The 25,229-nt window shown below is 41.9% G+C and overlaps 1 protein-coding gene across 1 annotated transcript in view; it reads left to right on the top strand.

The window, feature by feature from the left end:
* Positions 1-378: 378 nt before the first annotated feature.
* Positions 379-25,229, top strand: part of kcnip4a (potassium voltage-gated channel interacting protein 4a) — a 203,456-nt gene continuing 178,605 nt past the window's right edge. Inside the window, exon 1 of the mRNA XM_029753777.1 lies at positions 379-1,161. Coding sequence (XP_029609637.1) covers positions 1,074-1,161 — 88 coding nt within the window. The 5' untranslated portion in view covers positions 379-1,073. The remainder of the gene's footprint in view (positions 1,162-25,229) is intronic.

Below are 25,229 nucleotides of genomic sequence, written 5' to 3' on the forward strand. Positions count from 1 at the left end.
ATGAAATCTACACTACTGAAACTGAATATACAAATATTGAACTCGAATGTTAAATTAAACTGAAAGATTATTTTAAAACAAAATACAATATTCATTCAGTTTCAAGTTGGGCGGCATGTAGCCTAGTGGTTAGAGCGTTGGGCCAGTAACCGGAAGGTTGCTAGATCGAATCCCTGCTCTGATAAGGTAAAAATCTGTCGTTCTGCCACTGAACAAGGCTGTTCCTAGGCTGTCATTCTAAATAAGAATTTGTTCTTAGGGAAATCAAAAAAATGCATACAAAAAAAAATCCTGAAATACCTGTTCAATCTTACCTCTTGCTTTCGCTCCTGGGAAACTGATTCCATTTTATTATCACTGTCAGTCATGGTCTATAGAGCAGCGTGATGTGACAGGCCCGTAATCTGCGGTCATTGCTGGTTCATTGAGTTAGACACTTTCCCCCTACTACTTTCCCCTTGTTTCCTTCTCTCCTCCTTTTGCGCTATCTCTCCTCCTCCCTAGGGCCAAACAGGCCCCTCCCCCCTTGGTAACAGTCATCGAGGGCAAAACATTCTCAGATGGTGCTGAGTAGAGTAAGCAGCTGGCGTAGTAGGGGAGCGAGAGGTGGAGAGCCACTGTACAGGGAAGAAAATAGAAGGGTGGAGAGAGAATAGCCTCTTCTGTAAAATAAGCTTCAGGGAGAGGAAGTGAGGGAGGGCCACTGTACAGAGAAAAAGAGGGAGTGCAAGTGATGCAGAGCAGAACCGTGGGGACCCTGAGGTAAACTGCCGGTGAGGAAATATTAATGACCCTTACAGCGCTCACTGTGCAGCGTCCCACTGGGGATCGGAGCCTAGGCGCCGGAGAAGCCCTGAGAGAGGTGTCACATTAAGAGCAGCCCCGGGGTGCTCTCCACAAAGCGCTCCCGCCACCACAACCACTCTCACACTTACACCAGGGGCACGCCGGGGAACGTAGCCACACAGTGGACTGGAGGACAGAAGAGGAGAGCCCGGAGAGAGGAACAAGAAGGATTACACCCAGAAGAAGAGTCCCCATTCCCCTCGCGACCCCTGACCCCCTGTGCCAACATGACCAGCTGCAGGAAGAGGTGCAAGAGGGAGATGTTTAAGTTCGCTCAGTACCTGTATAGACTCGTCACGGGCACGCTTCATGCAGGTAAAGTTTCTGAGGGGCTTTGTGCCATCCCTTGTCTTCTGTGTTTTGTGTGTACAGTAACTTTCTTGCTTTCAGTCCTGCTGAGATGGGCTGTAGCCTAACAGTTGTAATCTTGGAAGTGAAGTTGTCGTACTTTCGGAAGCTGCTCCTAAACGGGTTCATTTATGGTCACTTGCTTCATGGTGCAAAGCAGAGCACAGCTTCCACAGAAGCCTAAAACTCCCACTCAGAGCTAGCACACTTTAATGCTTGCCGTGCCTTGTGGTGTCGAGCTCATGTATACGGTCATGACTCTAGGCCAAGATGGAGTACAGTGAAAAATACCGGAGTTGAAGTGTGCTTTATTACATGCGCAAGGTCATTGGGTATATGTGGAGGAGTGTTGAAGGGACTGAAAAAGAGGTTAGTTATCTCCATCTTGGACAGGTGCCTGAATATATGTCACTGATCGCTAGTAGTGTACAACCCTTCCAGCATGCCTGAGCTACACTACACAAAATGTGACGTAGTCACTGAGAACCGTTTACACACCTTCATCAAAGAAGCCCACAATGTGTTGTATTTTATGGTTTTGTCATAGATCAATCTGAGAATCATTATGGCTGACAATCCAACAGTCTTTCATACCTGGCCACAACTGATTTATAGAATACTGCATTTTACTTAATATGCAGTATATTTTATGTTTAAGGTTATAAACGAATCAGTTTCCTGAACATTTACTTTAACGAATTCATAATGCTGTTGGTTCCAGTGTATTCATGGACAAAGTGTGTTCTTCGTCATCGAAAGTGAAGTTTCACTCGGTGAATATATCAATCAATTGGCAAAGTTACCTTGGTCAGCGTGTTGCTTGCTCCTCAGCGACCCTCTTGACAGGTAAGTTATACAGCCATGTACTGCATCAGAGAAATGTGCATATATCTAAAATAATTCCTATAGTAACTGCCTTGTTTGCATGATTTAGGTGTCATTGTAAAACTCATCCCAAGTACGCCTATATTAACAAATGTATTGTAACTTCAGCACCACCTTAACTCCCACGTCTGAGCTTTGGCGATGGGACTGATAATGAACAAATGAGATTGAACAAGATTACATATTAGATTACGTTCAATACAGAACAAAGGTTACTTATAGTAGCAGGTGGGGAGAACATGTTCCATAGATGGTGAATGCATGCGGTATTTATATAACCTACATGTATACATTATTCATTTAATCAGTGTTTGCTTATCCTTCTCGCTCATTCAGATAATGTTCATGTATTATGAGGACACTGGCTTTTGTCATCACCAGAGTACATTGTCATCTCTGTGTGGTCTCCTTAGGCTAGTAGACATCATGTCCCTGTCTTGTTAGCGTGTTCATTTGGCTGTCTAGCAGAAGGGCTGGTTGATTATCTCCCTATGTGTATGAGGTGGCCCTAAAGCCTCTGAGAGGTGCTAAATGAAAATGCTAATGACTGGCGGAGGCAAATGTGCGCCTGAAGTGGTATGTGGGACTGAATGTACTTCATGAATAGCTGCTCAATACTCATTGCATATGGACATGAATTAATGCACACATGCCTATAATATGGTCGTCAACCCTGCCTATTTCTACAATTTCTCTCCATAAAATCTTTAACCTAACCATACTGCTAACCTTATGCCTAACATTAAATTAAGATAAAAAAACATTTAACGATTATAGCCAATTTTGACTTTGTGGCTGTAGTAACTAGTGTTATACATGTACAGTGCATTTTTCCCCTCATCAATCTACCCCATATTTATTTTTTATATTTTTTTTGCAAATGCATTCAAAATAAAAAAACGGATCATTTACATAAGTATTCTGTAAATTACTCAGTACTTTGTTGAAGCACCTTTGGCAGTGATTACAGCCTTGTGTCTTCTCAGGTATGACACTGGAAGCTTGGCACACCTGTATTTGGGGAGTTTCTCCCATCTCTGCAGATTCTCTCAAGCTCTGTCAGGTTGGATGGGGAGCGTCACTGCACAGCTATGTTCAGGTCTCTCCAGAGTTGTTCGGTCGGGTTCAAGTCCGGACTCTGGCTGGGCCACTCAAGGACATTCAGAGACTTGTCCCGAAGCCACTCCTATGTTGTCTTGGCTGTGTACTTAATGTTGTTGTCCTGTTGGAAGGTGAACCTTTGCCCCAGTCTGAGCTCCTGAGTGCTCTGGAGCAGGTTTTCATCAAGGATCTCTCTGTACTTTGCTCTGTTCATCTTTCCCTCGATCCTGACTACTGTCCCTGCTGCTGAAAAACATGCACAGAGCAAGGAGAGTACCATCTCTCCACCAAATGAGATGTTGGTTTCCATACCTACAGGAGATTGTGGGCAGGCTACACGTCAGCAATTGTCGTTCTCCCTTGCTTCATCAGAACATGTTTATGCATTTGTTCATTGAAACATAGATATTGTTTTCTCAAAGTAGCATTATTCTGGCCTTTCATTTTACAAATTGGGGGATAATATAGGCCCAAATGAAATACATTTTTGTCAGTCATTTGTTTTTGGAAACTTCAAAGGCTGACTTATTCCAGGTCTGCGGATGCACCAGTAAAACACGCTTTTTATAAAAGGAAAGCTGAATCTACTTAGTGTATTTTGCTTAGGTATAGTCTTTTCTGGCAGTTCTCTGTTTGACAGCTAAAGCCTAACTTATTAATTATTAACATCAATAGATAAATGGAGAAGCTGTAATTCCCATTGGAGGAAGCCCAATTCCTGTAAGCTCGCTGAATTAGGAAAACCAAAAGTTTATAGACCACTTAAAGCCAGTTGAGCTGTTCTAAGTGTGCATTGTCTCTTTCTCTAAACCTCCAATACCCATTGGTGGCATCAAATTTGATTCTGACACAGCAAAGTGTTCACAATGAAATACAGTATGTACATTTGATCAATACTAGTATGGATTTGTAAGAAGCCTAATGGTTTGATATGGAGGTGTTGCACTTTTGCTGTGGTGCTTTTATCTGAAACGACAAAATCCAGATAATGCAACGTGGCCTTCGGTGTAGAGCGGTTGCCACTAAACTAGGCTTATGTCCCCCATCTCTAATCAGTTATTTAGTATAGTCTAGCCCTACTCAATTTCAGATATTTAGATATTTTAGCCTTTTCTTATGGGAGAATGAGAAGATGCTCTTCAAGAGTGACTTAATGTGTTGTAAACCACCAATGCCGCTGATAAATTTGTATTTGGTATGAAAACATATGCTGAGGGGTGTAACTGCCAACAGCCAATGAAAATGATGATGCGATGCAACAAGAAGGGCAGTCATACCTGTGATGTAGATAAAACCCACATGATTATATCAACCATTAATAATTCAACCATTAGAACCAGAATAGCATTTCCACCTCAGTTAACCCATTGTTGCAAAATCTGCACGGGCCAATTATTTTATAGAACCTGACGTGATTCAAATCGTTTTTTTTGACCAGCGCGATGGCCGCATCACTTTGATGATCTGGTAGGAGAATGATTGATTATGCAAATTACTGGACCATAAGATTTTAATTGAGATGTTCATTGTTCTAGAATAGGCTCCACGGACATTTGATGACTTTACTTACAAAGCACAGTCCATGCATGCTCTTTCTGTTACAGTCACTAAGATTGTATATTTATGCATAGGCCTACAGTGCAGTATGTGTGACTTAGTATGTTGCACCGGACTGTATGTAAATTTGGTTATTTTACAGCCAACTATCATATGAATGTTACGCTCCGGTTTATTTGTGTGGATGAGGAACAATGATTATGTCCAGCGCATAAGGTTATGACGAGTACAATGGCTAGAGTCAGGCCTCCGGTTGAATTTGTATTCATGGCACACATTCTGTGTTAACGCTTTCACAGAGCAGATCCTTACATTTTTCAACAGTGATCTGCCTCCGAGAGTAAAGGGGGGGGGGGGGGGGGGGGGGGCAAATCAAAATTGTACAGGTTCTTAAGCCATTAAACAAAACATCCCTATCAGCACTCAATACATTAAAAACCGCAACGATTGATCTGAGCACTGAGGGAAACACATTTCCCTTTTAAGTAGTCATTTTCACTGATTGAGAGGGGGGGAAGAAAGAGGGACTATTCACCGAAGTATTAATCAAGTGTATTAAAGTTGTACACCAGTACATATTACGTGTTTACGCCTAATCGGCCTAATTTCAGTCAATCCTTTCTTGTCAATATCCCTCCAGACTTTGCGCAAACACTCTGCACAAGTGTTCCAAGTCTCCCCTGTACATTAGGCCTGCCTCTTCTTTTCTATGCCGCCGGTGCCCCTGCCTGCGCTGCAGACAGTGTGCGGTTAATCTGCCATTTGCTCCAGATCAGAGGCAGATATTTTCCTTTTTATTTTATTTTTCCCCTATCCGGTCGGATGGCCACCTTAGCATTCAGCTTTCACCCGGCGGCGGCTCCGGTAATACATCATTTTCAGCCGGACAGGCTCAGATACCTGGTGCACATTCTGGAACCTTACCTATTTCCCTCCTGTTTTGTTTGTTTTTGAATCACTTACCTGGGGAAAGTTTCCATACAATGGACTGCAACAACTTCTCTCCCTGCCTGTCAAAGTAGAGGTGTACAGGCTTCTAGATTCTCTTGGAAGCGGTTCAGTGGTCCCTCATTGATTAAGTCATTTAATTTCGCTTGTCAACGAAATTACCTTGAATTCTGTCAAGACTAATATTTTCCCCTCCTTGCTCTTCCTTATTGAGAAATGTTGTACCGTCGGGGCTTAATTCTGTCGATTCAGCAGAAGATGTGTTAATGGGAAGTTGCTTGTAGGGAGAGATTTGCATAAACATTGCAAGTGTTTGGATCCAGCCACTAACCTTAGGACATTGCTGAGACCCACTCGTCGTCTCATGTCTGTTACAAAGTAGGGTCTGTTTGGAGGTTGTTTGAGTGTGCATCAGTGTGTGTTTAGATATGAGCAAAGGTGTGCATTCACGGGACTGTCACCATTTTCCTAGTATGTTTATTTTTTTTGTCTTTGTGTGGATGTGCCCTGAAGCGTGTCTGTGATTGGGGCATACACATGTGACTGAGCTTGTGAAGGCTTTCCCTGCCTCGTGATGGCCAGTTGTACTTCTTTCCCTCGCTTTATGTTCCACCTGTCCTCTGGAGACTGCGCTCTCAAAGCCTGTAGTCCCGGACCAAACGCTGAATATTTAATACCGAATTGGTAGATTGGGTTAGCATGTTGTTGGCCCTCACAGTACGTAGTCTACCTGTTCTGTAACCAGAGAAGGCTCATTGTTGAACTCTGTGCTAAGTGAAACCCAAATCAACCCCTAGTCTTTACCTGCTAGGCACTGTAGATCTGAAACAATTGTATACGTCTAAGCAACGTGGCTAAAATTCCACCCAGCCTATCGGAAGGAAAAGCGAAGCAATGACAATATTGATTGAACCGATACAGACCTACATGAGTTTTTGTTGTATACAGTCCATGCAGCTCAACTCCACATTTCATTTAGATACAAAAATGTGCTAATTATTTCCGATAGAGCTACTCTTATCAAGATAATTTGGTCCATATTTTATAGTGAAAACGTACTTGGTGCGTATAGTGCTTTCAGTAACCCAGCCCAAACCCCTAAAGTCTTGACAGATTAAGCGTAGTCGTTCTCTTACAGGGGATCCGGCCCATTAAGTCTCTCTAGGATATTCTGTTGCTTGCAGCATGCACATGTTTGTCTCATAATGATACAGCAATGACTCTGCAATTGTCTTTCTTGAATTTGCAGTTCATGGAGCCGGCATGGCTCATCAAAGACATTCTGAGGCCAAAATATCACAAAGCAGCTACACAGTACAAGCAGCATCATAATTAGATTTAATTTAGACTGAAGATGTTCAGACAACCCCTAGCTGCAGACGGAGCCAAGAAAGTGAAGTAGGACAATTGAATTACCGCTATCAGAGGCGAGAGCTATTTATTCTACCTCTGTGACCGAACGTCCCCAAACCCCCTTCAGCTGATCTTAGAGATCAAAGGCATTTTGTTTAATTCATCCTTCATTTAGACAGGTAACCAGGCCCAGTTGACATGACACCAGGTGACATAAGACAAGGAATGTCTGACAACGGCATTGGTAACGTCTTACCAAGCTGTTCTCCGCTCCATACATAATTGAACAAAAACGGCAAAAACTCAAGACGGTATCCAACTCAGTAGCATGTCGGCCCATGTCCAATGAATATTGACCTTTCATCGCGACCCCTTTCCCACAGTTCACTGCCTTTAGCACGAACCAGGAGGAGGTCAGCTCTCTTACCACGTCTGATTCACTGGCCCCTTGTCCCCAGATGTACCGCTGCTTTGTTGCCGTCAGACTGTCATGGCTTCCTGGACCCAAGTTGGCACTGCTTGCCCGCGGGCACAAGGCGAGGGATATCGCACTCCACAGTCCAAACAACTCATCCCTCGGGCTGGGATGGATGTAGTAAAGCAATCCATCTCACTCTTATGTTAAAGAGAGGAGGGAGAGGATGGGCATGAACAATTTGTCTTTCATTTGGCTACTCGGTTGTCTTCCGCCAAGTTTCTAAGCCAAAAAGTAAATATGCTGGTTTAAAAAAAAAAAAGATTCTTGGCTTCAGCACTCCTCCACCCCGTTATAAATCAGAAGTTAAGGCAACCAGCTGTTATTCTGACTTTAATTATGTGTGTGTTTGGCTCCAACTTCTCAACAACAAAAAAACTCACGAGTGCGTTATGATGTGAGCACACAGCTCACATACACACCAGTGGATATGGATGGCTCAGCCTTCTAGTAGTCATTGTAGAGCTAGAACCCCCATCGTTGAGTAGCACGTTATTAATTGGACTTACAATGAGTAATTAGATAATGATGAGCTTGTCAAATTAAAGTCACCCTCAGGGTTGAGAGAAGTGATTACAGCACCCTGTATCCAGGGGCTAGAGTTATTGTGTATACGCCCCCACACCCCTGGTCTACCACAGTTTATAAACTGGGTGGTTCGAGCACTTAATGTTGATTGGCTGACAGCCGTGGTATATCAGACCGTATACCACGGGTATGACAAAACATTTATTTGTACTGCTCTAATTACGTTGGTAACCAGTTTATAATAGCAATAAGGCACCTCGGGGGTTTGTGGTATACGGCCAATATACCACGGCTCAGGGCTGTATCCAGGCAGTCCGCGTTGTCTAAGAACAGCCCTTAGCCGTGGTATATTGGCCATATACCACACCTCCTCGGACCTTATTGCTTAATTCTAGTTACTCCTTTGTTAATGTGTACATATTTAATGCACTGTATTCTTATACAAATTAGTATGATCTGTGTTGTATGTCGGACAGCATTAAGATTTAGTTATTTATATGAAACAAGTTTGATCAAGTAAGAACTTTTGAATGACCGACACTTTTGATTTGTTTTAGATTCATGAATTGTTCACAAACTGGAGAATTGATGTTTACATATTACTGTTGGATGTTCTGGTGCAGCTCGGGCAGTTTATGGTGTCGATTGAGGACGTAGTAGCTGAGGAAAAACTTTTTTTCTTATTGTGTGTTTTGTATTGATTTGGTGTTTTGTGTTATTGTATTTGATTGTTGTATTACTGTGATCAGGGCACCCTTGGGAATGAGCCCCTGATCTCGAAGGGTTTTCCCTGAATAATTAAAATATTTTCATTTAAAGGAAACACCGCAAAAGTCAGTGACATTTACATTTGCTTAGGTTGTTTTTTAGTAGTCTGTGCCCGTGGCGACTGCAATACAATCAGAGAATTCACCAGTCCCTCTGGAAACCGAGAAGTCATTGTTTTTCTGCGATGTACATTGGCCTACTGCTCCTGGTGATCCTAGCCTGCAGTCCATTCCAATCTAGCCCCTATAGAAAATGTAATCAGTTTTCCCATTTGCACTAATGTTTGTAAATGAGAGTCCCTTTCACTAGAAAGAATGGCCAGGGTATTTTTAGCAGCAGCGTTGGAGGGCATGGTAGAGCGCTGAGCTCTGTGTATTGGATACCTCTGTACTTTGATGCCTCCTGGGGACCCACAGACCACAGATGCCTGGGTAGCGCTGCTGCTGCAGGAGTGGAGCCAAATTGAAAACCTGCAGCGATATGGACCTGCTTCATTATTAGATAATGATGTGAAGAAGAGGCAGGGCCGTCAGACCGGAGCCGAAGGACATTGAACAGCCAACAAAGGCTTTTCCCTTTTAGATCAACACAGGGATCTTAATTTGTTTGGTGTTGATTTGTGTTATTGGTTCCTCGTGTTTTATCACCTCAGCGACTCATTCCAATACCTCAGCACCTTTTTGTGTTTTGGTGCTCCCTCAAGTCATCATTACTGTTGTAAACTTAGATTTAAATTTAGATTACTAAATTCTCCACCACCCTTTTCCCCGCCCTGTTGCTTGCGCACTCAATCCATCTTGTTCTCTATCATCTTTCTCTTTCCCTCCCCCTCTGTCAACCCTGTTGCTTATTCTCACTCTTCCTTTCTCTCTACTTCTCTTTCTCTCCCCCAGTTCTCAATCCTCTTTTTCTGGTCTTCTGACGCCTTCTCTCAATCTCATGTACCTTTTCCTCCCACTCTTTCGTCAGTGTTTTACGTTAGCGTCGGCTGTCTGCTAATCATTTTCAGCCAGCTACATTTTCCACCTCATATTAACTAGGCTACTTTTCAAATAAAAGTTTACATTTGCTGGCCTCCCTAGTGGCGCAGTGTCTAAAAAATGTAATAATAATAGGGATGCAGGATATCGGTAAGCATATTGGAATCGGCCGATATTAGCTAAAAATGCCAACACAGGCATCGGCCCGATGTCTAGTTTAATGCAGATGTGCAAAATCGATGTCAAAGCTGACTTGCATTCCTATATAACATAGGTAGATGACGTAATTAAGCCACAAAAAATACAGCGCTACACGTGCAACACAGCATTCCTAACCTAGCCCACAATGACTGCTGGGTGGATCTATTTTGACGTTTCAAAGGAAGATAACAAAAAGGCCATATGCAACATTTGTGCTGCTATTATTTCCCGAGGAGGGGAGAAAGTGAAATAGTTCCTTACCACAAACCTAATTACTAATTTGAAAGTGCATCACCCCCAGACGTTCGACTACTTTAGTTTTTTTCCCTGCTTTTGTTCTAACCTCTTGCGAGTACCCTACCAATGGGGGCGCCACAGCGCATTTTGGAAAAAATTCGTTCCCATTTTCAACGGCCTACTAATCAAACTCAGAAGCTAGGACATGCATATACTTATTTTATATGGATAGAAAACACCCTAAAGTTTCTGAAACTGTTTGAATGGTGTCTGTGAGTATAACAGAACTCGTATGGCAGTCAAAACCCCGAGACCGATTGAACCAGGAAGTGGGATTCTGAATTGTGGACTCGACTTCACAGCCTTCCCTATAATTTACAACGTGAAAAAATTATAATTGAGCACTTTCCAGTGCTTCCACTAGATGTCCCCAGTCTTTACAAAGTGTTTTGAGGCTTCTGCGGTCGAAACTCAGTGAAGGAGACGATGTGGCAATTGGTCACAGTAGTAGGGCCATCAGCATTGTGACGTCGGCGGCCGTGTCTGCCCCCACCTTTGGAAACCTTTTGAAACACAATGAAATCGTCCCACTCAAATCTGATTGGCTCTCTTGTTGAAACAGGCCCTGAAGATTAATGTTATACAACGTTTGACATGTTTGAACGAACCTACAGCAGTCAAAAAAGTCATTTTTCGTTAGGCAGGTCCCGCGCCCGTATCAACATTTGATTACAGCCTTAGGACGCGCTAACAACAGCAAGCTAATGGAACATAAAGGATGGACTTTTTCGACCGAAAATACATTTGTCGTGGACCTGGGATCCCGTGAAGTGCTTTCTGATGAAGACAACTAAAGGTGAGGGATTATTGGCAATATTATACAAGATCAGATGTGATGTGCGATTTTTCCAAGATGGCGACGAGCTAGGCTTTCTAGCTCATTTTCTGGGTATCGCATCCCCTTTTATCTCAAAGTGTGATTACCCTGTAAAGTTAATTTAAAATCTGTTATGACGGGTGTTTTCAAGAGATATTCATCTATAAATCTTAGATTGACAATATAAAAAAAAAAAAAATCGTTTTCGAATAGTAATTTATAAAATTGTAGCACTGTTTCCCGGGACGCATTTTATGGGAAAATAGTTAGTCAACGTCAGGTGCCGATGTAAAATGCTGTTTTTATATAGAAATATGACCTTTATTGAACAAAAGATTGCATGATGTCCTAGGTGTGTCATCTGATGAAGTTTATAAAAGGTTAGTGCTGCATTTAGCTGTTTTTTGGTTATATGTGATGCGTGTGCTTGGTCGGAAAATTCATATGATGCTACTTTTACCATGTACTCCTCTAACATAATCTAATATTGTGCTTTTCCTGTAAAACCTTTTTGAAATCGGACAACGAGGGTCCATTCAAGAGAGGTGTATCTATAAAACGATATGAGACAGTCCTATATTTGAAAACAAAAAAATATTGAATTTCGTTATGCTAATGTCGCTAGGAGTTTTCGCTGGAAAATGATCCCGCTAACGGGATGATATGCGCAAGAAGCTAAGTGCACACTTCCAATAACTAAACAAGTTCAAGTCGAGCAGTCCATTTGAAAGAGTAAGAACATTTCAGCTAAAATTTTAGCTCAAGGACAAAATCCATTAACGCCAAGATAATGGAATTCATTGCCCTTGACAATCAATCGTTCTCTGTCGTGGATGATGTTGGCTTTCGCCGACTGGTCGAGCACCTCGAGCCCCGCTTCACACTACCATGTAGGTGCTATTCTTTCAGATGTAGCCCTACCGGAGTTGCACAGTATTGTTGAAACGCACATCCATGAGCTACTTGCTATGGGCGTCACTGCTATTAGCTTCAAGACTGACATTTGGACCAGCGATGTCAGCCCCATGAGCATGCGGAGTCTGACAGCACACTGGGTTGACAAGGATTTCGTACTGAGGAAAGCCATATTGCATGCTCAAGAATGTGCTGGTTCTCATACTGCTGCTGCCATTTCAATGGCATTTGAGAACATGTTTGAAACTTGGAAACATTAACACACTCCTAGCTCCATTCGAACAACTGACTGGAGAAATAAGCTCATCAACTGCGTCTGCAGCAGACGTGATACCCTCTGTCATGGCATTGAAACACCTGCTCAACAAAACTGCCAACACAGACCGTGGGGTTAAAACTTGCAAAAGTACTCTACTAGAGGCTGTGAACAAGCGATTTGGTGGCGTTCTCTCTGAGCCTCTTTACTGTGTCGCCACCATGCTCGATGCTAGGTACAAGGACCGCTACTTCGATGCAGACAAGAAACCAGGCTTACGTGAAATGTTAGACACAGCTGGACAAGATGGAAACGGACACAGTGACAGTGCGCACTGAGAAAGAGGCGACGGACAGACAGAGCTGAAACTTCACTGCTTGACATGTATGATGAAATCTTGGTTGAGAATGAAAAGACTGATCATCGAAACAGCAAGTAAGTGAAAGAAATTGGTTTTGATTGTTTTACTGGTAATGGGGACATACGTAAATGCCAACAAAATAACTTTTTGGTGTGTGTTTCAACTATTTAACTGTACTAGAATGCTTAAGGCTGCTTAAAAAAAAAAGTATTATTTATTTTTTGGTCAAGGGAAATATTGGATATCGGTATCGGCCAAAAATGAAATATCGGTGCATCCCTAAATAATAATTTCCTAGTGCGGTGAACCCTCTCCCGCTAGAATGCATGATATGTATCTTCTAGCGATCTATTGCAAGGATAGGCGCCTGTCAGTCACAAAGTAAGCGATAGCAGGGAAACACAGCAGAGGAAGGCGACGTGAGGTTTCACTGATGCCGAAATCTGTCCAAAATGAGCCCAATGTGTTTCTATGGGCTTATTATGGACCTAAGCTTGTCGCCTGCCTTCCCGCCTTTGGGACAACGACTCCCATTATTAGGGTAGAGACATGAGTATCTAGTCATTATAGATCTATGGTTGCTGAATTTGCACGTCCCATGTAATATAAGTGGTAACAATAAGTCAAAATCCAAGACTTCGACTAATTGTTTTTTGACACCATTTTATTTTATTTTGCGCTTTTTACTGTGCTTTGATTGACAACTGAAATGCAAGTGTTGACTCGTTTATAAAAGGTGTCAAACTGACTGAATAAAGTCAATATCCTATATACCAATCATGCAACGTGGTTGTCCATATCGCATCGGGACAACTAAACCAAAGGATCTCCTAGGTTTCCTTTCCTAGGATGTTGGGGCTTGCCAGACAGTGACTCTAAAGTGAGTGACTCTCGTCAGTCAGTGTAGCCTACTGAATCACATAGGTGAGAGTTGTTCATTTGGATCACTAATTTGCATAGGCTACTGTTAGGCCTAGGCTTTTTGGTGATTATCTGCTTATAAATTATGAAAACATTCAATGAATATGGTGAATCATCACTGCAGGAACAATTGGGAGAGGAAATATGATAATTATTGCCCTCACGGAATCGAGGCAGTCTAACTGAATTCAACAATATAAAATAAAATATTGACCTTAGCCAGCAATCAACTACTGTAAATGTATTGAAAATGTAATTTGCCCAAGTTTATCTTAAGACATGAATGGAATGCATCAGTGATTTGTCTTCCCTGCAACTTTCTGAAGAGGCAACGAGAATGTCTCTGTGTGTGTGATGTGCACGTCTACCAGTTTTTGTGTAGCAGTTAGCGATGATGCTAATGAAAACGGTCCTCTGGTTGTCTTTCCAAAAACATTAAATTGAGGTTAACTTTAAAGTAGCCTATGCTTACCTGGCAGAATGATATTATGATTAGTTTCATCAATCCAGTGGGTATTCGTTTTGCAAACTCTACCATCACGCGTGCTACAAAAGCACAGCTAAACAGGCTCTTGCTAGGTGCACAATTTAATTAAAGGGTAACTACACCTCAATCTACATTTCTCAGATGTTTCCCGCTACGCAAAAGTGGTCTGCTGATGTGGTACCTCTATGGGATCGGTGTCCGCCCTGTGGGACTGTTGAGCTTACGTAGGCTAATGTGATTAGCATGGGGTTGTAAGTAACAAGAAAATTTCCCAGGACATAGACATATCTGATATGGGCAGAAATCTTAAATACTTAATCTAACTGCTCTGTCCAATTTACAATAGCTATTACAGTGAAAGAATACCATGCTATTGTTTAAGGAGAGTGCACAGTTATGAACTTAAATGTATTAATAAACCAATTAGGCCCATTTAGGCAGTCTTGATCCATTTTGAACAGAAATACAATGGTTCATTGAATTAGTCTAAAACTTTGCACATACACTGCTGCCATCTAGTGGGCAAAATCTAAATTCCACCTAATCTGGAATATTACATTTTGGCCTTTCCCTTGCATTTCAAAAATGATGGTACACAAAAAATACATTTTTTTTCTTTGTATTATCTTTTACCAGATCTAAACAGTTATATTCACCTACATTCATTTCACATTTCCACAAACTTGAAAGTGTTTCCTATGAAACGGTATCAAGAATATGCATATCCTTGCTTCAGGTCCTGAGCCACAGGCAGTTCGATTTGGGTGATGTCATTTTAGGTGAAAATTGAAAAAGAGTCCGATCCTTAAGAGTTTTTGCTGTGGACTTAGAACATCCAAATGTTATTTTTCTATTAAAAAAGTTCGATTTTGAGATCAAACACCTGGGAAAACAAAACCTTTATGATAATTTGGGCTGTTTTCTGTTTTAATATAATGTATATTTTGAAGAACAAACATCATTGTGGCAATTCATATCATGCAGTAAAACTGTAAGTAACACTTTCATCTCGAAGACCGGTTAAATGTTAAAGGTTTAATGTTCTCTTACTTAGAAAATAGTCCTGAATCGTATAGGCATAGACAATATCCAAAACCACTAACAATACATTGAATTCATACATTTTCAGTCATTCAAATTGTAAAGTAATTTTTCCAATCTGGGAGGTAAAATCTATAAATTATTAAATCATTTTGCTGTATATTTCAGATGGAATCAAGGCATTAAAATGTACCAGAGGCCATCCAAAATAGATGTCCTTGGAAGCCTGGCTGGCTACTGTTTCTATTTGGCTGGCTACTCTATGTACTTGTGGAAACCACTTTCTTGGGCTCTCTAAGTTCCACCTCTGTCCTTTTCTCTCTGTCGATCTTGTCAGCAGCTAGGTTTCCATCTAATTCCTGACAGCTTTTCATGTGAATATTCTAAAATCCACAAATATGAGCATTTTCCCTCCAGTGTTGTTTCCACCAAACTGACTTGGTGGAAACACCACCGCTGAAAAATCATCGAGTGACGACATAGTGTAAACACAATGTTTGTTTTCGCTCAAGTTTTAATGCGCCGGCAAAAAATAGAAACACATTAAACTTTCGATCGCATTTTCAACCCTATTGATAGTTTTGTCACAAACTGTTGCGTTAAATGGCAAATGTGCCTACTCTGGTCTTGGCATGTGCTCTAGCCAACAGCTCGCAGATAGTGTGGGTAGGTAGTCTACAGGATGAGATTATTATGGATAACACCAGTCTCAACGTCAACAGTGAAGAGGTGACTCCAGGATGCTGGCTTTCTAGGCAGAGTTGCAAAGGAAAAGCCATATCTCAGACTGACCAATAAGAAGAAAAGATTAAGAAGGGCAAAAGAACAGACACTGGACAGAGGAGCTCTGCCTAGAAGGCCAGAATCCCGGAGTCACCTCTTCACTGTTGACGTTGAGACTGGTGTTTTGCGGGTACTATTAAATGAAGCTGCCAGTTGAGGACTTGTGAGGTGTCTGTTTCTCAAACTAGACACTCTAATGTACTTGTCCTCTTGCTCAGTTGTGCACCGGGGCCTCCCACTCCTCTTTCTATTCTGGTTAGAGCCAATTTGTGCTGTTCTGTGAAGGGAGTAGGACACGGTGTTGTACGAGATCTTCAGTTTCTTGGTAATTTCTCACATGGAATAGCCTTCATTTCTCAGAACAAGAATAGACTGCCGAGTTTCAGATTACAGGCCATTTTGAGCCTGTAATCAAATGCTGACGTTCCAGATATTCAACTAGTCTAAAAGAAGGCCAGTTTTATTGCTTCTTTAATCAGAACAACCGTTTTCAGCTGTGCTAACATAATTGCAAAAGGGTTTTCTAGTGACCAATGTCTACACTGTTTTTCTGATCAATTTGATGTTATTTTAATGGACCAAAAAATAGCTTTTCTTTCAAAAACAATTACATTTCTAAGTGACCCCAAACTTTTGAACAGTAGTATATATTTTTATTCAAGTTTTACAGGATGTACATCAATGTAATTACAAAGATTTTACCATATTCCAACCACCCTCCCTCCATACAACACATCCACCCAAACCCCCCTAGTCCCTTCCCTACCTCAGTCCACCCTCCTCGATTCCATCCCTCCCAACCCTCTTCTTTTCCTGATCACCCCATATAGCCAACCCATCCCACAGCCTCCCTCAATTCGGTCCTAGAAAACACATTCTACAGAGATCACAACAAATAAACAATCAAGAATACAGGGGGTATATACTAACAAAATACAGATTCAAAATAAAAACAGAAATAAATAAGGCAACCTTAGACAGGCAACCTTAGACAAACTTGCTTGGACTGGATAGCATTATATTGATTGTACCTATTATGTAATGACTACTGGTAATGCCTACTGGGAATCCTTAAAGCATCTTATCAGCGGGGAGCCTCTGCAAGCCATTAAAGTATGATATAAATGGTTGCCATTTTCTAACAAATGTATCGTTGGAACCCCTAAGAATACTTAATTTTCTCAAGCTTTAGGATGAACATTACATCGTTGAGCCATTGAAGTAGAGGGGGGCTGAGCAGACTTCCACTGGAGAAGAATTCTACGTCGAGCTAATAAGGATGTAAAAGCAGAAATATGGGCATGTTTGGGGTCCAAGGAGAACAAGTCTTCTAGAATACTGAAAACCGCTATCAAGGGACAAGGCTGCAGGTTAATTTCAAGCACCTCAGATAAAGTTTTAAAAGTAGAATCCCAGTCATTTAGTAGTTTAGAGCATTGAATTAACATGTGACTATCACACTCATCATTTGGATATATGTCAGACAATCTGGATTTGGAAAAATGATGCACCCTATGTAAAACCTTTATTGTATGAGACGAAGACGAACACAAGATGTAGTGGAGCATACTCTATCAATCGCCTCATCCCACCACTCCTGTGTAAATTCCCAAGCAGATTTAGTTTTGTTGGTGGAGTGTTTGTCCAATGACAAAATGCACACATCTGAGAAATGACTGCTTTCTGTCGAGGTAATAAAGTCAATTGCCATCCCAGGGCTGGCAAAAGGGTGGAGCAGGGAAGCCAGAGAATTGGGAGGAGACACACTGCCTAATTTGAAGGTAATGAAAAAAGTGAAATGGGGGCAAAGAGTATTTTAGAGGCCAGGTTGGGAAAACTAGAAAAAAGGATATTTACATATAAGTCTTGGAAGGACTTAGTACCTTTCCTTGTCCAGTAAGCGAAAGCGTTATCTATTAGAGAAGCGGGAATAAGTGATTCTTATCAATAGGACTCATAGTAGATGCAGCGGTACTCACACTCAATTCTGTCGAATGCCTTCTCTGCGTCTAGGGAGATTACCACCTCAGGGGAGTTGGAGAATTGTTTAGAATAAATCATGTTAAACAGCGTCCGAATGTTAAAAAATGAATATCTGTCCTTTATAAAGCCGGTTTGTTCCTGTGATATGAGTCCTGGTAAGACTACTTCCAGATGCCTCGCTGTCACCTTCGCTAGCACCTTTACATCCACATTTAGGAGGCTTAGGGGCCTAAATGAAGAACAGGAAGTGGGGTGTTTACCCTTAAGGAGAAGCTCATTTGAAGCCTGTGTTAGGGTAGGTGGCAACAAGCCACATTCAAGGGATTCATTATACATAGATAAAAGTAAAGGGGCTAACTTGGTATAGAATTTCTTAAAGAACTCAGTTGGAAACCCATCAGGCCCTGGAGCCTTGCTGTTCTGCATTGACTTGATAGACTGAATAACTTCTTCAAGGCTGAGAGGGGAATCAAGGTCATCTGCAGTTTCAGCCTCAACTGTGGGAGTCTCCAGTTCACCCAACAATGTAGCCATATTGGCAGTATCTGATGGACATTCAGACGAATGGAAAGATTTGAAGGTGTCATTGATCCGCGTAGGGTCAGAACTCAATCTATGAGAGGAATCTTTAATTTGGGGAATCAGACGGGTAGCAGCACTGCCTTTTAATTGGTGTGCGAGCAGACGACTTGCCCTGTCACCATATTCATAGTAGTTACCACGTGAATGCAATAGTAAACGTTCTGCATCTGTAGTGGACAAGAGATTGAATTCAGATTGTAAGTTCAAGCGTTGCTTATATTGCTCTGGAGATGGCATCAGGGCATATTGATGGTCTAAGTCAAGGATGACTTGAGTCAGTTCTTCTAGTTTAGCTTTCTGAGTTTTGTTTAAATGAGAAGAATAAGAAATAATTTCTCCTCTAAGATGGGCCTTAAGTGATTCCCATAAGAGAGAATGAGAGGATGAGCTTGTCTGATTTGAAAAAAGAAAATTGTCAATAGAAGTGGAGATAACATTACAGAAGTCTGCATCAGACAGAAGTACGAGTTTGTCCTGATAGGACTACGTCTAGGGCTAAAAGGCCATAGTCAGAAATTACACAGGGTACATATTCAGAAGAGGTGACATAAGTAACTTATGTTCGATAAAGAAATAGTCAAGACGAGAAAAATAATGGTGTACATGTGAAAAGAAAGAATTCTCTCTTGCCTGGGGATTCGGAAATCTCCAGGGATCTGTACACCCGTTCTGAACCATAAAATCTGAGAATGACTTTGACATAACAGAAGGAGACATAGTTCTGGGGTTGAAGGGGTCTAAAGCCGGGCTAATAACACAATTCAGATCCCCGCCAAATATCAAAAGATGGGTGTTCAGAGAAGGGATTTTCCCCAGCAACCCATTGGCAAATTCAACATCATCAAAATTGGGAGCATATACATTGACCAATACTATAGGTGTGTGCCAGCTATGGTTAAATATCCCATTACTGTCCGAATTATCATTAGTAGTAGAGAAATGTATTATTTTACTAACCAAAATTGCAACCCCTCTGGCTTGGGAGTTAGTCTGAAAGGAAAACCTGACTAAACCTGGAGTTTTGTAGCCGTGAGTGATCTTTAATGTGTAAATAGATCTCTTGTAAAAAATAGCACATCTACTTTTAGCTTTTTCAAATGAGAGAAGATCCTAGTCCTCTTGACAAGATTGTTCGTTGCCTTAGTATTCCAAGATAGAAACCTTTTATTAGGCCTACCTATTCCCATAATACTATTATTATAATTTGCAAAGATAACAGAGAAAACTGATGAAAAAACAAAAAAATAGGACCGAAAAGGTCACTCCTCGTCTCCTTCCCCAGCGAATGGAAACAGCAGGTTGAAGTTTGCGCGGCTTCAGTGCATATAAACAGAAAAGCTTCCTGTCCTAACGTGGAGAGGCTCCATAGTACCAGTGGTGAAATACATTTGAAAAGGCATTCACAAAACGGTGAAGTAGGTTCAACACCCCATAACAGTGAAACTGAACTTTCCTGACTCAGAGATTCTTCAATCAGTGCAACACGTACAGTGTCTTAAGGAAGGCCAAATAAGTGTCCCACAGTATGTAACCCTGTTACAAAAAAAGAAAAGGGGCCGGGTGTCTGTACATGTACGAATGATCAATAGGGCGTAATAAAGTGGTGAAAAGACCTTCAGTAAGTATCTAGATGAAAAGAAAAAAACAACAAAGAAAAGCTCTGCAAAAGCCTGTAATTGTAGCCATGCATTACTACGCTAGCCATCTAGCCAAATTAAAAGGACCTCCCAAATGTGTAGCTTAAATGACAACCACACAAGACAGTATTAGTTATTTTTATCCGAGTCCAATAACGTTAGTGTTTCTGCCGAGTAGAAAAGGAATGGCAACGGAAAAAAATGCCCTGCCGTAAAAGTCAAAAAGTCACCTTTGACTTAGAGGCTAGGCTATATGCATGCTACCTGGCGAAAGAGTAGGTCATAGATCCAAGATACGGCTCAGGAGTGACTGTCGAACCAACGCTGGGCGTCCTCGTGGGAGTCGGAACTGTAACTTCCTCCCGGGCATGTTCAATGTGCAGACGAGCAGGGAAGCGCTCATGAAGTTTGCGTTTCACATCGAGGAAATTAGCTATTTTCTTGGCGACATTCGAGCTGAGGTCAGGAAAGATGAACACCTTGCGTCCGCAGAAGTGTTGCTGGTCCCTGCCCTGCCTCTGGAGGATGCGCTCCTTGTCACGGTAGTAGTGAAAATGGATGATAAACACTAGGTCTGGAGTTGTCGTCTCTGCCCGCTGGGGAGGGGCCAATGTGGTGGGCTGTGATGGAACGACGGCCGGACCCAGCTCAGCCGCGAAGAATTCTGACATGAACTTAACTGAGTCCCCCCCTTCACGTTTCTCTGGTATACCAACAACACAAAGATCGCAATGGCGAGAATGGGATTCCAGGTCATCAGTTTTGTCAATCAGCTTTTGGTTTTTGGAGCTCAGATGGGTGACCGTTTCCTCAAGTGCTGCTATGCAGTCACTGTAGTCACACAGGTCATGTTCAAAGCCGTCAATTCGGCGGCTTTGTTCATCCTCAGCGGCTCGGACACCATACAGGATGGCAGAGAAGGGGGCCAGAGCAGCATCGATGGCAGTTTCGAGCTGAGTGGCAATGGTAGCTGTAATTTCCCGAGACCAGAACCGTACTGAGGTTCTGAATATCTATGGGGAGTTTGACAGCATGAGGCTCTGTAACAGTTGGACTGGAGTCAGCGCCATTACCATTCACGTTTGCCATTGTGGTTGAAACGTTAATTACAGGTCTTCTGCTCCTCAGGTCGTGTGACATTTGAATCAGAAAGGTCATTTACAAACTCACCAATCAAATATGATATGTAAGAAAGCGGAATGCAAAGTACAAATTTGGTAAAATTAACTTATCTGTAGGAGCCTCATTCACAAGCTTCTTCTCCATTCACATGCTAAACCGGAACTCCCTATTATATCAATATTTGCGCATAAAAACATTTTACTGACACGCAAGGATCCCACCATGTCGAATTAACAAATTCTGTTTTATACATATGACTTTACTCGCATGAGAACTGTGGATGGAAACGTGGTTGGTGTTCCAGAAATTAATCCTCTTGCCCAAGACGGCTTGTGACAGGAGAGACGACGTCCTCCCGGCACGGTTAACTCCCAATTACCAGCAGTGAAGTCCTCTACTCTTACTGCAACAAAGGGGAATCAATACACCCTGATAGGAGAGAGAATGGAACAGTCCCCCTTGGAAATGGGAAGAACTTTAGTATAACACTAAGGCCTTAAGATAATGGAATGTTTCATCATGAGTTTTATATGCTGGGTTGGGTAGGAATGGGGTTTCAGTAATGTGAAAGTCTGAGTAATTGCTTTGCAATGCTAGGAATGCAAAGTCTATATGCGATGAACGTGGCATGCTTTGAGGCACTTCTCATGTATAGTTCCTTATTATTTATTTTTAATGTTGCATTTGTTTGGCCTGTGCTTGAGAAACACAAAAAGCAACAGCCCTTTTCATTGATTGAATGTAGCCATTTCCTGGAAATGCTTTCAAGTCTTAGATTTGCGCTTAATTTAATTCTGTAATGGCACGACCCTGTTCTTTTAAATCCATAAAATATGAACGACGACGTTCAGGATGCTAAATAAATGGGCAATGGAGAGACGGACAGAATGGAAGAGCCCTTTTTGAGTGTGGTCCTGTGTGGCTCAGCTAGTAGAGCACAGTGCTTGCAATGCCACGCCTGGGATGTGGGTTCAATTCCCACAGGGAACTAATCCAAAAATGTATGCACTCAATACAGTAAATCGCTGTGGATAAGAGCGTCTGCTAAATGACTAAAATGTCAAATGAATGCATGCCCTGTGGAATTCCACTGACACAGCCATTGAGGCAGCATGTGTGTTGCATCTTGAATGACATCTGGATGTTCCTTTCTGAAACATGACGTGTGACCTGGGTTCAATTCTCCTCCCATATGAACTCTGACTAACATGGAGAGCATGATCAGGAAGCTTCACTGTACATATGTGCTATTGCACCTGTGCCATATCTTGGAGGGTTCTGTTAGTCAGCTTTACTTCACCGTTGGTGACAGCGGTGGAATTTTCATGTGCTTACAGAGAGCTGCCTGTAGGCAATATTGAATTAGACGTAACTCTATGTGACTGTTTGCGCTAACATTTTCTCTCCATTTTATTTAATTCAATTTATTTCAGGGACAAAGCCCGTCAATCAACTGTGCCAGATTAATCTGAAGGGCTAATGTCCATCTGTAGGCCGGTGGTAGGCAACATATGTAGAATCATTATCGAATGGTGTTTCCGCTGTTTGAGATGGCACAGCAGTAATTGTATGCAGAGACTATGTAATCTCAGTAGTTGTAGGTTTTTTATTTCAGTCATCCCTTGTTGTGGTGTGCACTGTACTATGGGAAACATGAGGGTAAGCATAAATGTTGAAACACTGTTGTTTTGTAATTACACCCTCTGTTACCTTTGTAATTGTCTATCAGTCTAATGTTCTTTTTTCTCATTTGGTGCGTCATTGAGCAAGAGTCATCCCCAGCTGGCTTCAAATGCAGTCCACACACACACACACACACACACACACACACACACACACACAGAGAGATTTATGAAGAAGAGAATAAAAAATGCAGTTTTTACTGTCCTTGGCGTGGCTGAAGGCTTATCTACACAGAACACAAATATAAACGCAACGTGCAACCATTTCAAAGATTTTACTGAGTTACAGTTCATATATAGAAATCTGTCAATGGAAATACATTCATTAGTCCCTAATCTATGGATTTCACTTGACTGGGAATACAGATATGCATCTGTTGGTCACATATACCTTAAAAAAAAAAGGTAGGGGCGGGGATCAGAAAACCAGTCAGTATCTGGTGTGACCACCATTTGCCTCACGCTGTGCGACACATCTCCTTCGCATAGAGTTGATCAGGCTGTTGATTGTGGCCTGTGGAATGTTGTCCCACTCCTCTTCAATGGCTGTGTGAAATTGGTGGGAACTGGAACACGCTGTCGTACACATTGATCCAGAGCATCCCAAACATGCTCAATGTGTGACATGTCTGGTGAGTATGCAGGACATGGAATAACTGAGACATTTTCAGCTTCTAGGAATTGTGTACAGATCCTTGCGACATGGGGCCAGGCATTATCATGCTGAAACATGATAATGATAACCCCACCGCCACCATGGGGCACTCTGTTCACAACTTTGACAACAGCAAACCGCTCGCCCACACAATGCCATGCACACAGTCTGCCATCTGACCGGTACAGTTGAAACTGTGTGATTAATCCATGAAGAGCACATTTCTCCATTGTGCCAGTGGCCATCGAAAGGGAGCATTTGCCCACTGACGTTGATTACAACTGCAAACTACAGTCAGGTCGAGACCCTGTTGCTGAGGACAGGCACACAGATAAGCTTCCCTGAGACGATTTCTGACAGTTTGTGCAGAAATTCTTTCATTGTGCAAACCCACAGTTTCATCAGCTTTCCTGGAGCTACCCGGATGTGAAGGTCCTGGACTGGCATGGTTATACGTGGTCTGCAGTTGTGATGCCGGTTTGACATACTGCCATTATCTCAAGAACCAGAGGCGCATTATGATGGGGAAATGAACATTCATCTGGCACAGCTCTGGTGGACATTCCTGCAGTCAACATGCCAATTGCGTAGTCCCTCAAAACTTGAGACATCTGTAGTATTGTGTTATGTGAAAAAACAGCACTTTTTTTAGTGGTCTTTTATTGTCCCCGGCACAAGGTGCACCTGTGTAATGATCATGCTGTTTAACCAGCTTCTTGATATGCCATACCAGTCAGTTGGATGGATTTTCTTGGCAAAGGAGAAATGCTAACAAACAGGGATGTAAACAAATTTGTCCACAAAATTGGAGAGAAATACTCTTTTTGTACATATGGATATTTCTGAGTAATACATTTTTTCAGCTCATAAAACATGGGACCAACACTTTACATGTCGCATTTATGTTTTTGTTCAGTGTCGTTATAGGTTAGCTTTCTATAACATCCAGCGAAATACACCCAGCCAGACCTGCTGTGCACATCTTAGTATTGCCTTCAGGTGCAGATAGAATTCCCCCTCTAGTCTAAAGGTGTCAGTGTGCTTCAGTTTGGCTGGCACCTAGATGAACCGAACAAATTTACTGGCATACTCCCTTAAAAGACCTTCGCTTGAAAAATGATGAAGAAAGCGGCAATAGTACTGTTTGTCCATTTTGAGATTCGATAGCCAGTATACACTTCCTCAAAATAGTTAGAATTAATCTAAGAACTCAAGAAATCTGTCATTCATTTTGATGTTTTTGCAGAAGAGATCTTAATTGCGCAATTTTACATGTAAGAATTTTGTATGATTTTTCAAAGAATAAATTTGCCTGAAAACCACTAATCTCTAGTATAACAGACTTCATTGAAGAATCCCTACTGTTGACCAATCACTGAAGGGAGGCAAGCCAAAGTTAGGAGCAGAAGTCTACAGGACTTCTGCTCCTAACTTTGGCTTGCCTCCAGAAAAATAGTTGTGTGTCCGAACAGCTGGGAAAAACCCTCACTTAAGTCCAAAACTAATAAAAACATCACAAAATGTCTTATTTCATGAACTCTACCGAACTGTTTTGGCTGGGAAGCATGTGAATGAACCCCTTTAGTCACCTCCCCCTTGAGACTTTACAATCCAATGACATTATCATGACAAAATCCACCAGCCTTGGCAAGTGTTTGAGAGAAACCTCCTGTGAATTCAAGGCAATGGATGTTCAGTCT

Source organism: Salmo trutta, chromosome 5, assembly GCF_901001165.1.
Source record: "Salmo trutta chromosome 5, fSalTru1.1, whole genome shotgun sequence".
NCBI classification, from domain to species: Eukaryota; Metazoa; Chordata; class Actinopteri; order Salmoniformes; family Salmonidae; genus Salmo; species Salmo trutta.